The following is a 16,932-nucleotide window of genomic DNA, read 5'->3' on the forward strand; positions in this document are numbered from 1 at the left end:
CCTTTGAGCATCTAGAAATTGTTTCTTAAACAACCATTGCAGTTTAAAACTTTAAATAAATGTAGTTTGGATTGGTCCATCTGCTGCATCTGCTGTTGCATCATTTTCTGTGTTTCATGCATGAATTATATACATTATTATTATTATTATTACTTCTAATATATTTGCATGATCTCACTAAAAATGTCTAAACAACTACAGCAATTTTACAGAGTATAAAACAGTATCATAGCTTTGCTATGTTAGAGAAATAATTTACTTATTATCTGGCTATAACTCATGTTTTGGGTGCTATTTTTTCTGTCAATATAATAAATTATATATTTTAAGGAAACTCATCTTAAAACATTTTTAAAAATGAAATTAAGCTTAATTCATACATAATAATTCTCTTTCTTTTTTATTTTAGAAAATGCCTGCTGGAAGTAGACGCCAACGCCCCATAAGGAAACAGGGTTGGATGAACATGTTAAAGAATTATCATTATTTTTCCACCAGATGGCGCCACAGCTTCCGCTCTCCTTACATGCTTCACCCTTCAGTTTCTCTTGTCATAGTGCAGTTACAGTACATCTCAAAAGACAATACATTTAATTAGCCAGAATATGATTCAGAAGTTAATTTGTTTTATTTTCTAAATTCAAGTGATAGTCACTAAGTGATGTATTCACACCATTTTTTCTGTTAATACAGACAGTTAGAGAGAAATACATACAACCTTTTGACACTGTTTTGCCAATTTTCTTTAACGTTATTTTTTTGTTGTTGTTGTTGATTAGCAGAACCCAAAAGCAAGCAAAAGGTAGGCAGTGAAAATTAATTTGAATCATAAATATAAGCAGACAAAACTCATGAAACTGGAGGGAAAACGTGAGTAGCTTAGGAAGACGTGAGGAAAGAAACGTGTGTGGTAACAACACACTGGCTGCTTTTCCACTGAAAATCGCACAGTTTGATATTTTGAAAACACATTTGCTTAATGAAAACAGAGCAATTTTGAAAAACTTGATTTTTGATTAGAAAAAAAGAAGTTTTGACACTAGAGTGAGGTAATTGTATCAAAATTGGTTGATTTCACAAATCTACAATGGAAACACTTTTTTCACATCACAAGAGCCAGATGATCAACAACTGAATGTTAACATTGGTGCAAACAAGAAAAAGACAACATGAAATCATTTCTTATTTAATGGGAACACCAAAACTAAAAAAAAAAAAAAATTGGGTTTTTTATTGACAAAGTTTTGGGCATATTTGTAAAAGAAACACAGCTAGTGTGTGATATGACAATAGAGCTCAGTAGGAACAGGTGAAACTGATTAAATGAATGTGGAACAGCTGCAGGGCAATATAAACAGGAATGCTCTCACAAACACAACTAAACCACATGTAACAACCATTTCTTGGGTGAGGTAGACCAAGACTGCGTTCTCGTTAGCTTCGCTCCGGTTGCTGCTCCGGTTGCTGCTCCGGTTGCTGCTCCGGTTGCCGCTGCGGTTGCTGCTGCGGTTGCTGCTCCGGTTGCCGCTGCGGTTGCTGCTGCGGTTGCTGCTCCGGTTGCTGCTCTGGTTGCCGCTCCGGTTGCTGCTGCGGTTGCTGCTCCGGTTGCTGCTCTGGTTGCCGCTCCGGTTGCCGCTGCAGTTGCTGCTCCGGTTGCTGCTCTGGTTGCTGCTGCGGTTGCTGCTCCGGTTGCTGCTGTGTTCTCAGTGGGCAGAAGAACGGATGCCACAGCGCTTCTTCCAGAGTGATCCGCCTGCTGATGTCGTACTCCAGCATGCAGCCCAGCAGGTCAAACAGCTGCTTCTCCTCCTCACTGTTTGTTCTCATGTACTGCTAAAATAAATAATAAACAAAGATTTTTTTCTTCTTGTGGATTTAAAGCTGCAGGCAATCAGCTGATGTATTTAAACAAAGCAATTACTGTGTGAGTTTAAGGATTGATTCTCAGTCCAGCCAAGAAATGGAGCCATACTTTTGTTACAGTATGTTGTCTCTCACTGTGGGAATGTTTAAATGTTTGAATTACATCATAGATTTCAGTTCATTTTTGATAGTCACACCTGATTTCCAGCAAACCCAGACTGTCACAGGTTGTTTTCAACATGTCTGCACCGATGAAGATTTACTTAGTCCAAAGTCTGCTAAAGAGTGACATATCAATCAACCGATCAATCAAATCAATCAAATTTTATTTGTATGGCACGTTTCAGAAGCAAAGCATTTCAAAAGTGCTTTACATCATAACAAACACAAAGTCATGCAACACAGAATCAACAATCAAAACATTACATTAAGTCAAGTTCCATCGTTAAATTCATAATTGATTACATTTAAAATACAATTCTAAACAGGTGGGTTTTTAGTCGAGATTTAAAGGAAGTCAGTGTTTCAGTTGTTTCACAGTTTTCTGTAAGTTTGTTCCAGATTTGTGGTCCATAGAAGCTGAATGCTGCTTCTCCTCGTTTGGTTCTGGTTCTGGTTCTGGTTCTGGTCTGCTCTGCATCCCCAGAACCAGAAGACCTGAGAGGTCTGGAAGGTTGATACAACAACAACAACAACAGATCTTTAATGTATTGTGGTGCTAAGCCGTTCAGTTATTTATAAACTAACAACATATACACATATTCAAAATAATATCAGGATTTATTGTTTCACAAAACTCACCAGCACAGATAGTACAGAACAGCAGCGTTCAAATGTTCTGCACTGCCAGCCAAAATAATCAAAATATTCAGGTGCCTATAATTATTTACATGATTAAAAACGCACAGAAATGAGATTATTTTACTTTTACCTCATTGGCGATCGATGTAAAATCTAACGTTTTAATGAAGTAATGTAGAAGAAAGATTTTCTTCAAAAACCATTAAGTTTGATGAATATTTTTGAGTATAAAGTTGGTGGATGTTTGTAGCTCTGCTTGCTTTGTTAAAATGAAAACTTTTGAAATACTGTGATATTTATCTTGAAAGGTGCTAGGTTTTACTTACTTAGTTGAATGACTTTGTGTTGTACCTAACATTATCCGTTTAATAAAATATTCATTGAAAATGTCTTCCTGGAACAATTACAAAAACTGCCTACCTGTGTGTCGTATGTAACTGTGTTAGACGGGGGCAAAAAATAAATCTTTGTTTTACCGTCAGAGGCTGGCAGTGTCTCCGAATATCATCTTCAGAGGAACTCGCATCACTCCAGTTCAAACGCTCATTTTTAACAAACTTCTTCTTCCTGCATGTCAGACAAATGTAGCTTGTAGTAATTCAACATCAATAATAGACAGACATCAGTTAAAATATGCACTGCGAGGGCTTTTGTGCATCAGCTAGCATGACTACATCGAGAGAATAATGTTTGCTGGTCTTAGCAACTGTTAGAAAACAAGAGTTACAAACAATACAGTCATTATATATTGATTATTGTTATTTTGTTGAAATTTGAGCATTAAAAAGTTATCATCTGCATAAAATAGCACAAAAAATAGCTGCAAAAACTTCCAGTGATTTCTCAAAATTGCCAAAAAAGATCTCTAAAATCATTTTTAAGCAGCTTAAGTCAGATTTTGAACATTTAAAACATTTTTTGTCAGTGGATGAAATGTTCAAATACAGCAGAAAACAATGACTGTGTCATACTGGACAGGATGTCTACTGGACCTGGTCTGTTTCAGAAGGCTGGGTGGAATCGGTCCCAGGACCCTCTCCATCATGGCCAGATGTTCTCCACAGTCATGACTCTGAAATAATACAAATAAATGTTTAAATAAAACTTTCTGCTGTTTTGAAGTTTACTTGAGTTTGTGTGTTTGTGCTTCTTTACAGGGAACAGTGTTCGTCCGAGGTAATACTCAATGAGAACGCAGCCCAGACTCCACACGTCACATGACTGGTTCCAGCCCAGATCTGAACACAAACACATTGATGTCTTTAAAAACACTCGCTCCTGAAATAATTTAGTTTTTAATTAAGGATTTGCGTTGTGAGCATACCCAGTATGACCTCTGGTGCTCTGTAGTGCCGTGTCGACACCAGAGTCTCATGGTGTTGGTGGTCAAAGGTAGCGGTGCCAAAATCCACAACCTTTATGTCTAGACTCCTTGGTTTTGTGTGCTTACAGTTCTGACACACACACACACACACACACACACGCACGCACGCATGCGCGCGGGCACGCACACACAGACCAAAATGTCACAGCCAGGTCAAACTTTACATCAATATCACAGTTGTGGTGTTTTTAGGAAACTCTTTACCGTCTGTTGGCTGTACTCCGTGTCGCAGTCACAGCTGACAAACAGAATGTTCTCAGGCTTCAGGTCTGTGTGGGTCAGCTTGTTACGGTGCAGAACTGTGGAACAGAAAAAAATAAAATGTGTGCATATATCCTAACTCAAATTTTTTAAGTTTTGCTTAAGCGCTGCAAAGTGAGTTTTCATTCAAAAGACGAGAAATCTGTACATTTAACTAACAACTGACATAGGCTACAGAGGACCATGTTATTCATGGGGATTAGTGACAACAGCTTGGTTTTAATACATTCACTCCTTGAACATTTAGGATAAATTGTATTACTGTCATTTTGTTTGAAATGTTTAGTGTTCAATAAACAACAAAATAATGAAAGAAGAGAATCTGCCAACACTGAATCACAAATAGGCAGGGGTCTACTGTAGAGTCATTCCTTTCATTTCTTATACAGTACATGAGTCCTTTCATCCATTTGTTGTCTTCTACAAACCCCCCCCCCCAAAAAACAGTCAGCAAACAACTGTCAATGCACAGACTCTCAACTAAAGGCAATTTAAAGTTTTCAGTTGACGGCCTTCTGAACGGTGGGAGGAAGCCAGACTGTGCAGAGAAAAAATACAACCACATGATTCAAACCCAAGACCTTCTTGTTTCAAAGCAAGTGCAAACAATTGTGCCACAATATATTTTTAAAAAGTCTAAAGTTTTAATTTGATTTAATATATGTTTTATAGTTTTATCCACAGGCAAATATTGGTTAAAAATCTACATTTTGACAACAATTTTAATTTGGATTCATGCTACGGGAAGCGATGTGACTGCATTTAGTCAAACCAACAACAGTCAGTACTTTGTTCAGAGGTCACGTCCACAACCATCAGCATACCAATATTCAGGGTTAGAAGTTTTACAGGATTCACCATGTGAACTTACAGCTGACCGCTCTGAAGATCTGGAAGGCTACGTGTCGGATCTGCTCCACACTGAAAGGGACGAAGTCGTTCTGTCGCAGGAAGTCGAAGGTGCTGGGACCGAGACGCTCCAGAACAATGCAGATGTGGGATTTATGCTTGAACCAGTCCAACATCCTCACACAGGGGCTACCAGGACAGAGGAATACACAAGGACTTAACCTACCTTTATGACTGAAGGACTCAGTTGTCTAAAAATCACTAGTTTTGACTCTAAAACAGAAAATAAACCAACTGGTTCAAAGTGAGTTCCTCACAATCTGTTGTCGTCGTCCAGGCCGTTGATCTCCTCAAGCACGGCGATCTCTGATCTCGCAACTTTACAGAAACTCTCAAACTTCTTCACAATTTTTACAGCCACACGCTGACCTCTGTGGAAAGTGTGCACAGATAAAATGACAGAAATATGCAAGCGTTCATTTCTCCTGCAGTGGCCTAAGCGAGAGCGACTACGTAAGACACGTTTGGATGATTACCGTTGAGCCCTGATCAGCAGGCATGCTTACCTGTTTCTGTCAATACACTCCACTACTTTCCCAAAAGCGCCTTCTCCCAGCGTGGAAGAAATTTCATCTGGCAAGAACAACCAGAAAGTTTTTGTTTATTTTGTTTTCTTAAAGTTGTCATTTTAACAGTCTCTCTTGTGCATGCCAAGCTGATATTTTTCTTATTAAGTTCACTTTGTTTCTCCACAACAGTTGTTATACATTGTATTCCTCTCCAATGCATGTCTCTGTCATCCATTTATTTTGCGTAAGTGTATGTCTGCTTTTCATCATTTCAAATTCAGCTTTTCCTTCATATATCTGGAAATCTTGAGGTGTTTTGCCCCAAATCATGATGCTGTTCATGGACAGGATGCATGTGTGCTTTTGTATTTCAAGTTCATACACTCAGACTGAAACTGCAAAAGAAATATTTGGAAGGTGAAAATCAGTGCTGCGCACATCTGTCTTCCAACACAAGGCCGATGTGATAGTCCAGGTTTCCGTCGTCTTCGTTCTGTCTGGTCTCTCTTTGCTGAGTTTCCTTTGGTCCATCGTCTGCAGCAATGGGCCTGCTGTCATGGAAAGACGCCGACTCAAGTTGGACTGAGGCGTTTTTAGACTGTTGGGCAAATGCAGCAAGAAGGAAATTTATTAAAAGTCATCAAAGAACAAAATTTAACCCCAATGAAGAGGTTTATAACCTTCATTCAGTTTGTTACAGTTTAAGATGTATAAATGAAAAAGAAAAGCTACTGACTGTCATGAAAACAAGAATCCAGCTGCTGGAAAGTACATTTTTTGTGCTGCCTGCCTGATTTTTCCTTTAAAAATCAGTTTAACTTATTTACTTAGAAAATGAGACATTCTGGTGATGCATTTAGTTATAAAGAGGAAAATAAAGCTATAATAGTTAGAAGTTCTAAATAACTATGAAAGGCCCCTCCTCTCAGTCTTACTACATTTTTGACTCTAGATTTCAGATTGAAAAAACTTTATTTTACCGATTTGAAGACGTCCAGGATGGGCTGTTGTGTCTTCTTGGAGCTTCCAGACTTTGAGTCTGATTTAAACTTCCTCATGTCTACAAGAAGACAGAAAAGTTTTTTTTATATTTTATTTTTTTACATTAAATAGATTGGAAACAGTTACTGCATCTTTAAGCCAGACAGTTAAGCTCATCTAAAGTTTTGTAGCACAAATTACAGAAAATAATTCTGAATCTCTTGAATTTTTTTTGTTCAGGTGGGATTTTGTAGCTAATATGTCCATTGAAATCTGAATTACATCATAAACAATTCAAAGTGGTGTGCCTCTGGAACAGACTTGTAAAAAAACAACTGCAAGACTAACTTTGAGACAGAAAATCTTTACCACTCCAAGAATCATTGCCATCATTTTTTCCCATAGCTCAACTGTTCACACCCAGAACTTTGTCCCACTTTGTTCCATGTCTGCCAGAACTTCAATAACACCTGAAAAATAGAAAGAAAACTTTATGTTTGTGTGATTAAATGACTTTGAAATTTCGAATCCCCTTTAAACATTCGGATTGAGAAGGTTCTAGTTGGGAAATTTAGAGAGTTACTGCAATAATATGATTGTTTTGATCACAACAACTAACAGTCATACAAGTTCAGAACATATTTCTTTAAACGTTTTTGCATTCGATTCCAGAAAAGCATATTCGTGAATAAATATCTTCCAATGTTAGATGTGCTGCTGTTTTGGTGAGATACAAGCCTTCAAACAGCTGATAAATCTTTTATTTCTGCAGATCTGCTTGGTAATCTCTGACTCTCTCAGTGACTACAGGGGAAATGCCTTTTGTTTTTCTAACTGGAAACTCAGAAACATTGACCTCCTAGAACAGACATAATGCAGCCTGATGTCAATCTTACTACTTATATGTCACGTATAAATGTCTGAGACCACTTTGTTATTGTATCTAACATGTAATTTATTAGGTTATCATGAGAATACAAAAACAAATCAAAAAAAGATCTACATTTATGTTGGAATTGCTGAAAGACTGCCACATTGACTTTTTTTTGTAAATTTGTCTTTTTTTCTCACTTATTCTTTTTTCTGTGCATATTTAAGCTTTCATTTTCTTATTTCACACTAAACATTTTCCATTCAGTTTAATTGCATCCTATTAAATGATATTGAACTGGTTGTGGCTGTCTCACCAGACAGAGCACATTGATTCATAGCGCTCTCTGGTCCATCACTGTTCCACCTGTCAGAGCTTCTAATGTATCTTCATGCAATTAAAGCCTTCCTCCGTTCCTCGTCCACAAATAGCCCACATGCCAGTCAGAGCGGAGGTTTCTTTCTCCATGTTGTTTCTCTCCTGCTTTTCGTCACCTCCCCTGCATTACTTTTATGTGCCTTTCTGGTAGCTTAACAGTTTTGCTTTTAAATAGTTTTCAACTGCTCTGGTGCATAGTAAAGTGTTTTAAATATGTTTTGTTTAGTTTTTTCAAGGTGCAGAGCAGCTTCGCTTTTTATAGATGATAACGTGAAGAAGCGTTGAGCATTCCCTGGAAAGGTTTGTCCTCCTCCCTCTCCTGGAAGCAGATCTAGGCCCCCACGCCCCGGCCGGCCGGCCGGCCCAGCTGCCTCTCCTGTACTGTAAATCAGCAGCGAGGAAGACTCGGTCCTCCTGACAACACGTCAGATTTTTTGTCACTCACTTTAGATCCTCCAAGGCTCACGAGACAGCAGCCGGTGGTGCCAGGAGCTCGGTGTCACTCTGTTTACAGCTTGAGGAGCAGAACAGGACTGCAGTTAAAAGTCTGACTGTCAACACCGGCAGCAGCAACTTTACAGGACAGAAACATTCAGGTTTGCTCTGTTTCTGCAGGTTAACAGGTTTGCTCTTTACAGCTGGACAAAGTTTGTATGAGAACACCCCTCCATCCCCCCAGTGTTGTCACCTTCCTAAAATAATGGTCTTTGTCACTTCTTTTCAAAACTGATTTTTGACTTTGGACCATTATTTTAGGAAAGTGACAACGTATTTTATTGGGATTTATGTGATGTGCCAACACATCATATACAATGGATAAGGAGTGATTCATAGTTTTCAACATATCTCAAGATTAAAGCTGTAGTACGTAACTTTAAAAATAAAATCCATACTTATTAAATCTGTCACTATGTACAGTATATGTATGTATACTATGTAGAGATAAGTCGATCAAAACAATTGAACTTCTCCACATAGTGCTTCTATCATCTGCAAAAACACACAGCTTCAGATTCACATCTTTTTTTAGCTTCAATTTTTTTCAGTTTAAAAATAATTTTGCAGTTTCAAATCTTTCTTTCAGTTTCAAATGATTATAATTATTATTTTGAACAAATTTATGGCCTTAATTTAGCTCCATACTAAAGCACCCAGAAAGTGGACATGCAGAAAGGGGCTTTCTGCCCCTTTTAACCTCATGTCCCTAAATAAAATCCAGTGCAACTAATAACACCCTGAGGTCTCACATTGAGTCAACTTGTGTGCAATATAATTTCAATATAAATACAGGAAACAGTCATCAAACATCATAATGACAACCAAACAACGCAGCAGAACGCTCTGGAACAATATATTTGTTTTATAACCTATATCTATATACAATATAGGTTATAAAACAATAGCTCAAGCTTGAAGAAATGAACAGGACACAGTAAGTGTGGAAGAATGAGATCCATTTCATCCAATCTGACTGAGTTTGTGCTATTCTGCAAAGAAGAGCGGGGAAAAGTTTTACTCTGCAGACGTGAATAGCTGGTGGAGCTGTGCCCCTAAAGAGTAGAAGACGTCATTGCAATAAAAGGAAGTGATGCTGCGAGACTGAATGCAAATACATGGGACTAAGTTCTGATTTGTAATCATAAAGCATCTCATTTTCCTGCCATGTCATAAATAAGTGCTGCTTTGTGTTGCTGTGTCACATAAAATCCCACTTAGTGAAGTTTGTGGTTGGAACAGGGAAAAGGAATAAAATTCAGCGGGTGTAAATGATTTATCTATGTATTTGATGTTTTTGTTTTAGCATTGAAAATTATACTATTTTCATATTTGTTCTGCCTTGTTTATCACACTTCGTGTCGTTAAAAACATTAATTTATTTCATTTTTGTTGGTTTTGATTTAAGATGGAAACAATGATACCAAAACAGCTTATATGCTAGTGCATAATGTAATAATAATGATTAAAGCTCTTAATTGCTTTGCTAAAATTATTATGCATTGCAGTTTATTAATGTTTCACCTTCAATTTCGACTCAGATGAGATATTCTACCTCAGAGATTTCAGATTTCTTTTCTTCAAACTCACATTCTGCTTCCTGAATATTTTGTTCATTAAGACAAAAATACGTTTTCAAAGTGGCACTGAAACTAAAGTGAACTTTATGCAGGAGAAACGAGGAGCAAACATGCTAGAAATTCTTGACTCTGAGACTATTTCAAAACGAAAAGCAAAATAAACCAGTAATCATAAATTTGGTTTCTTTATACTCAACATCTGAATCTGAAACTGGTTTAGAAAACTCCTCAGCTCCATTCCATATTGGTCTGTTCATCCAGGTTATTGTTTCACAGGTCATCTGATATGGCTAAAATTAGAGTGTTTGACTTTTCAGGAATCAGACCATCTCTGCTGTGACGCACAAAAGAAAAGTTTTGCCTCGATACCCGACAGCTGTATTTGACTGGAACCTAACAAGAGTCTGAGCTGTGCGAGCCGATCGTCTTTCACAGCTCCAACAATTATCCCTGCTAATCTGACCGGTGCTGTCAGGACCACTTGTCCCTGCAATTAGTGACCGCCTTTGAAATATCAAGAAGGATCTAAGCACAGTATGTTATTGCTTACAGAAAATGATCTTTGTTATTGAAACGCAGCTTGAATTTCCGACTGTAAAGTTACAGGTTGTTTCCCCTGGTTTCCCCAACAATGTTTGGCTTATGTAACTGTTAATAATTATGAATAGTAATGTATTATTATCAAAACGATTAGTAAAGTTAAAGTCCTGATCATCAGGAATAATTAGCCAAACACTGCATATACATCAACAACTTCTCTTTAAAGTTTGAGAATTTATTAATACAATACTTTAGCCTTACAGTCAACATGCAACATACAGTTGCATGTTGGTAGTTTATAACTACCAACATGCAATATATGTTGATAGTTATAAACATGCAACTCACCTACTGAGCCAAACAGCAGAAAATGAACAATAAGCAAAGTATCAATTTAACTAATTAATGAATGCTGATAATAAAATAAAGTGAAATAATGAGGAATAACTCAGAGACTAATTAAGTAATTAAGCAGAAGTGCTGCTCTACTGAATGCTGAATGCTGGGAGATGCAGTTTGATCAGTTTGTTTTTAGTAAAAATAAGGCCAAACACAGGAAACGAACGTGTAAAACCCTGTATATGCCAGAGAAATCTTTTAATGCAGTAGAAAAATCTCACAATGAGAAAAAAAGATAAATCCAATCTTTAGCTTAGCAGTGAAAAAAAACATTCCAAACCCTAAAATATCACCATTACTTTTCTTTGATAAATGAATCCAAGTGTCTAACGATCCAACGTAAAAAAAAATGAGTTCATTTGTTACAAGTAATCACATTAAGTTTATCCAAGTAAATATGTTAAGTTTATTAAGTTGTCATGCTAAACCAACCCAAATAAAGTAAGTTTGACAAACTTAATTTGATTACATGTCACAAATTAACTCACTTTTTAAGTTGCAGCTCCTTTCTCTTTTTTACAGGCTAGGACTTTCTGCCAGTCATGACTTCCTGTTCCCTGGAGTTCAAATATAATACAATGCAAAGGTCTGTTTCTTAAAGCATGCATCAAAATTGATAATACAAGTGAATGTGTAAAATGAGTATGCAAATAAAATCTCAAGAAAGTAACATCTGTAAAGTTCAGAGTCAAAGATAAGCAGCAAATAGTGGGATCAGAAAGTCTCCAATGATTCATTTTTGTCAAACGTTTGTGGCTCATGCCAGTAGAAATGTGACTCATAGCTCAGTGAAGTTGAGCAATTCAAAAATAAATTGCCAAATTAAAAGAAAATGTAGCCATTTAGTCTGGAAGCACCAAAGTATTATTTCTGATTAAATATTGCAAAGATCTGTGGAAATATAAGAAAACCTTTCATTAACACCTTTGCACGATGAGACAATGCAATTTTTGTGAACTTTTGTGAACCAAATTTTACCAGAATAAATGAATCTGAACAAAAGTAATCCTGTAAAGCCAAACCTATGTTTTTGTACTATTTCCTTCTTAAACCTTTGCTTCTTTAACAAGGTTTTTACTTGATATACTTATCCCCACAAAGCTTTAAAAATTAAAACCACATGTTTATTTATTGTTGTTGCTGTTATTGTTGAGCAGTTTAATTCTTACAAATGTGAACGTCAGATTACTATTTCTTTAAAAGTTTAAAACAATTCTGCTCGTTTGATTCTAATTTTTTTGATGGATTTGACTTAAAGCACAAGTTTTCACAAACATTACAATTTGTAATAGACAACTCTACTTCTTTAGTTTTTACTTTTGTTTAATTATTCTATTTGACTGCCCTTCTCCCTCTAAAAGGATGACATCATTTCATTTAGCTTAAAGCCTAAATAAACTCTAATATTTGGACCCAAGGAAGTGATGAGAGCTTTTGAAAAAGACTCAGAATCGTTTTCCTGATCTCAGAATGAAATGGATTTCCTTACTCACCTGACGTGGCTCCTGGAGATTTTCTCCAGTCTGCTCCTTCTCTGCTCGTCCGTCTGTTTGAAACATTTTCCTTCACGCTGTTCACCTTCCTCCTCTTCCTCCTCCCAGCAGCCACGCAGCCGCTTGTTGCCATGAGGTGCAGCTGCCAAACAGCGAGACACAGATATGGCGTTCATGGTGGCGCAGTAAAATATCAAGCCGGCTACAGCAAACTAAGCCACGGACATTCCTGTGTCCTTCGAGGGCAGTAAAATCCTCGGCCAAGTGCAGTGAAAAGATAGCTGCTCCTGCTGTGACCCCTGGCCCGGGACTGCATGGGCTCTTCTTTCATGGAGCAGAAGAAAACATGGTGTACTGAAGCTTATCTGGAACTCATGATGCAAAATGATCAGGAAATATTGTGCGGTTTACTTTGTGAGTACTGAAAAAAGAAAACGATTAAAGATATGAGTTACTTTAAAACTGGATTTTTATCCATATGACTTGGGTCAGAAGTGGGTCTCCATAGTTTGGTCCATTGCTCTTGAAAAACTGTTACAAAACCGGGGGACTGAGATCAAAGCTGAGCATTGTCTGGCATGTTGAAAGGTCAGACATTGGCCAGGAACTGTGATTGTATTATTTTGAACCAGATCGAATTGGACACACTCCTTCTTTTGTAGTCATTTGGATTAGATGAAGCACTGCAGAGGCCATTCGAACTATTTTTATCTTGTCGGTTAACATTGTATTTTCCCCAAAGTTTTGGGATCAATTGTTATCATTTTTTTTCTTTGTTAAAGTGAGACAGATCTTTTTCACTTTAACCATCTTCTGCTGGTAGAGTTTCTCAGCACTTTCTCATTGATTTTTTTTGTACATTTTAAGTCTACATCATGTTGTCAGTCAGGTGCCATCTGAAGTGAAACTAATCTCCCTGTGAAAGCAAAGTCCAGCCTCTGGTCAATTTTTGAAAAATTCCACCAAAGAGGGTGGAGCCAAGACATACTGAAGGGCGTGGCCAAATGAGCGGATGAGCGAAGGGGGTTAAGCCTGGCTGTGGTAAGGATGGGGGAAAGAGGAACGATCTAGAGTCAGCAAACAGCTTCAGCTATTGCAGCTTGAAACTAGAGATCAGGCCTGAAATGTGGATGTGGTGATGAACTCTGACCTGAACATTTCCAGGATTAGAGGACTAATGTTTTATCAAGATCTAGAGAAACAAATCTGTGGTCTCATTGATTATTGAAACAGCGTGTTCACAGGTCTGCCTAAAAAAAATCAGAGAGCTGCAGCTGATCCAGAATGATGCTGCTGACGTTCTGACTAAAACCAGGAACCAGGTAGAATTCATCACTGCAGTTCTAAAGTCCTTCCACTGGCTCCCTGTAGCTCAGAGAATGGACTTTAAAATACTGATGTTAGTTTATAAATCACTGAACAGCTTAGGACCACAACACATTACAGGTCTGTATTTGTATCAGCCTTCCAGACCTCTCAGGTCTTCTGGTTCTGGTTCTGCTCTGCATTCCAACCAGAACCAAACAAGGAGAAGCAGCTTTCAGTTTCTATCAACTACAATCCTGGAACAAACTTCCAGAAAACTCCGAAACAACTGAAACACTGAGTTCCTTTAAATCAAGACTGAAAAGCTGTTGTGTTGCTGAAATAAACCAAGCTGTAATTTCCGTTGTAGCCAATAGGAAAATTTGACCGCAGTAGCTCTAAAGAGGGCAGCACTAAGATGGTTTTAGGCCAAAGGATTTTAAATATTTACACAAGAAGGTCACAATTTGCACCAAAACATAAAGATATGACTTACTCTTTATGTGATTTATTTATCCTGAAGACAATTTTCTCCTAAAATAAATACATTTTCGCACACATTTACTTTTTTCTATCTTGGATTTGGTCCCATGTGTTAAGATCCATTTGCCAAACAGAACCCACCCATACATCTCCTCCTGTTTCACCATGAGTCAGAGATTAATGTGACCTTTCATTAAACTTCCTACTGTTGACTTTTAAAGGTCTCTCTTTACTAGAAAACATCCTAATAAACTACCTTTACTTTTACAACTGGGATCCAATTTAAATATGACAACACTAAACTTATGACCAAAACACTGCGGCGGAAAGTCCTGAAGTAGTTAGTGCACAACTAGCAATGAAACAAAGTTAGATTCAAACTACCGTAGTTCTGTTGAGGAGTGTTTCTGTACTATGGAGAGACCAAAACTGGTATTATAATAAGTCTCCAGTGCGACTGCAGTTATTAAAACAAATGTAAACATCACAGCTGCTGTGTGTGATAAGTAGCTAATTTTAACTTTTTGTAATTTATACAGCACCAAGAGGATTATATGCATTAACTTTAGAAATCAAACCTAGCGCTTGCAGTAAATGTACAGGTGCATTTCAGTAAATTAGACTCCTACTTCCAGTCAGGAAGGGAAACCTGAATATTACATAGATTCAATAACTGTTAAACCATGCAGCCAAAATATGATGTAGTTTAACCCTTTATAATTGTACTATTTTAATGAAAATCCAAATACTTATTTGGTTCATTCTAATTTCTTAATATTTTCTCCCAGTGTGATTCTCCTTATATAAGGTTGTTTTGTAAAGATTTTTTTAATGAACCATTGATATTGCCTCAGTTTATTTTGTGTAATTTTTCTGTGACTTTAATAGAAAATACCGCTGTGTGTCCTTCGCTGCATCTCTTTCCGAGACAAAGTATTCAACAAGACTGTTGTTGCTGTAAACGCTCATTTTTTCCCCCCTTTTTTCTCAAAAGTACTCCTGACTCTGTGGTTCTGTTTTTCTGTCTTTGCAAATGCTGTACATGCTGTACTATTCAGGAAAAATAGATATGAATTCAGCCTTTTTGCTTTGTAAAGCATTTTAAGATGGCTTTAGTTGGAGAAAAGCAAAATCGACGGTAAAAATAAACTGAACTGAATTTGTAGGAAATATGTCCATGTGAATCAGTGTAGCGAAATATTCGACGTGAAAAGGAAAGCAGGTGACAAATTCAATTTTCACCTTCACACAACTCGTTGTTACAAAGAATATGATATCAATTTTCATTTGTATTGACATGTGGATGCCGAAGCTTTCAGCTGAGATTGGAAATTAGTCATCAGACAAACCAGCTGGCACTCAGACTGCAGAGTGTCGATAGTTGTTGCAATGGAATGAGGAGGGATGAATTGTCCAGCTAACAATCTTCTGTTCTTTGACACTTTGGATATTGTCCACATTTGTATCTTTAAAAGCATTTTTCCATTTATCATTTCACTCTGCTGCTTTCCAAGGTTGGTTTCAGACATGAATCTCACTATAGACGTTTTGTCCGACACCATGTGGTTTTATCCGAGACTTCAGAACGTGGATCCATCCAAATTTACTACCAAACCAAGCTTTGAAATGCCACTAAAGCATTAAATGTGCATCATCTGCATTTCCAAGAATTGGGTTGTTGCCAAAAAGCTGGTCTGAATAGTTTGATTGGGGAAAAAAAGCACTGCATGAAACTATGTTTCATAAATCACACATGAAGTCAACCATTAAGCCTAATAAAAAGCCTCTCTCTGTCTTCATCACTTTCTGCAGCACATTAAATATTGAAACATACTAACCACTGGTTGAATAAATAACTGTCTCAGCGTGAATTACTAATGTGCATCCCTTTGATAAATATGTTATCTTTAAAGTAGTCTGGAATTTAAAGAGAAATAAACAGAAAAATGAATTATGTAGTATGAGATCAGAGCACTAGGAGAGTTTATTTTCAGAAACTGGAACTGATTAAATTTTTAAGGTATGTTTGGAGTTTGAAGAAAGCTGTATTTTACACCAAATTATTATTATGCTAAATAGTTTTGATTATAGACTACAAGCAAGAACTGTGCTTTGCAAAAAGTTGAATTTTTTCACATTATAACTACACATTTTGAGGTATTTTTGGAATTTTATGGATGGACTACCACAAAAATGTTCAATTGTCATTGTGAACAGCAATTCTCAAGTCTTGGCACACATACATATTGTGATTTAACCCTGGACTTTCACTGCGTTGGCTCTATATTTAGTGCAGTCGTTCCTTTGCCGTCTCCAAGCTGTTTTCTTCCAGGATTGACTGGTAGCACAAACAGTTTTCTCAGCAGTAGCTCTCTTCTTCCAAACTCTTCCATTTTTTTTTACTAAAAATTGTAAAAGTCGATCTCACCTCATGTCTATGCAAAACACTCCAGAGATGGCATGCAATCTTCCCAGCTGGGATTGGTCCTTTTCAGCAGCTGGATGTCCAAATTACTGCCGGTTCAAAATACACATCACTGTGTCTCACCGCTTGACAACCATTCTGCTGAAATACATGTACTTGGTCAGAACTTGTTTTGACCTTATGCTTAGACGTCAACACTTAAAATGGCTATTGATAACACAGAATAATTGGAAAACTGCCAAATATTTAAAAGTT

The 16,932-nt window shown here is 37.1% G+C and overlaps 1 protein-coding gene across 1 annotated transcript; it reads right to left on the reverse strand.

Annotated features, from left to right (window-relative positions):
• Positions 1-1,434: 1,434 nt before the first annotated feature.
• On the reverse strand, positions 1,435-12,622 carry LOC114153223 (dual specificity protein kinase CLK1-like). The gene is made up of 13 exons (XM_028031621.1): positions 12,465-12,622; positions 7,078-7,178; positions 6,708-6,787; positions 6,166-6,325; positions 5,725-5,791; positions 5,476-5,589; positions 5,181-5,347; positions 4,253-4,347; positions 3,989-4,118; positions 3,820-3,902; positions 3,657-3,736; positions 3,141-3,231; positions 1,435-1,833 (listed from the first exon to the last, which is right to left on the reverse strand). Exons 2-13 carry the CDS (start codon positions 7,109-7,111, stop codon positions 1,435-1,437), a joined length of 1,500 nt encoding a protein of 499 aa, XP_027887422.1. The 5' UTR covers positions 7,112-7,178; positions 12,465-12,622.
• Positions 12,623-16,932: the final 4,310 nt, after the last annotated feature.

Source organism: Xiphophorus couchianus, chromosome 11, assembly GCF_001444195.1.
Source record: "Xiphophorus couchianus chromosome 11, X_couchianus-1.0, whole genome shotgun sequence".
Lineage (NCBI taxonomy): Eukaryota > Metazoa > Chordata > Actinopteri > Cyprinodontiformes > Poeciliidae > Xiphophorus > Xiphophorus couchianus.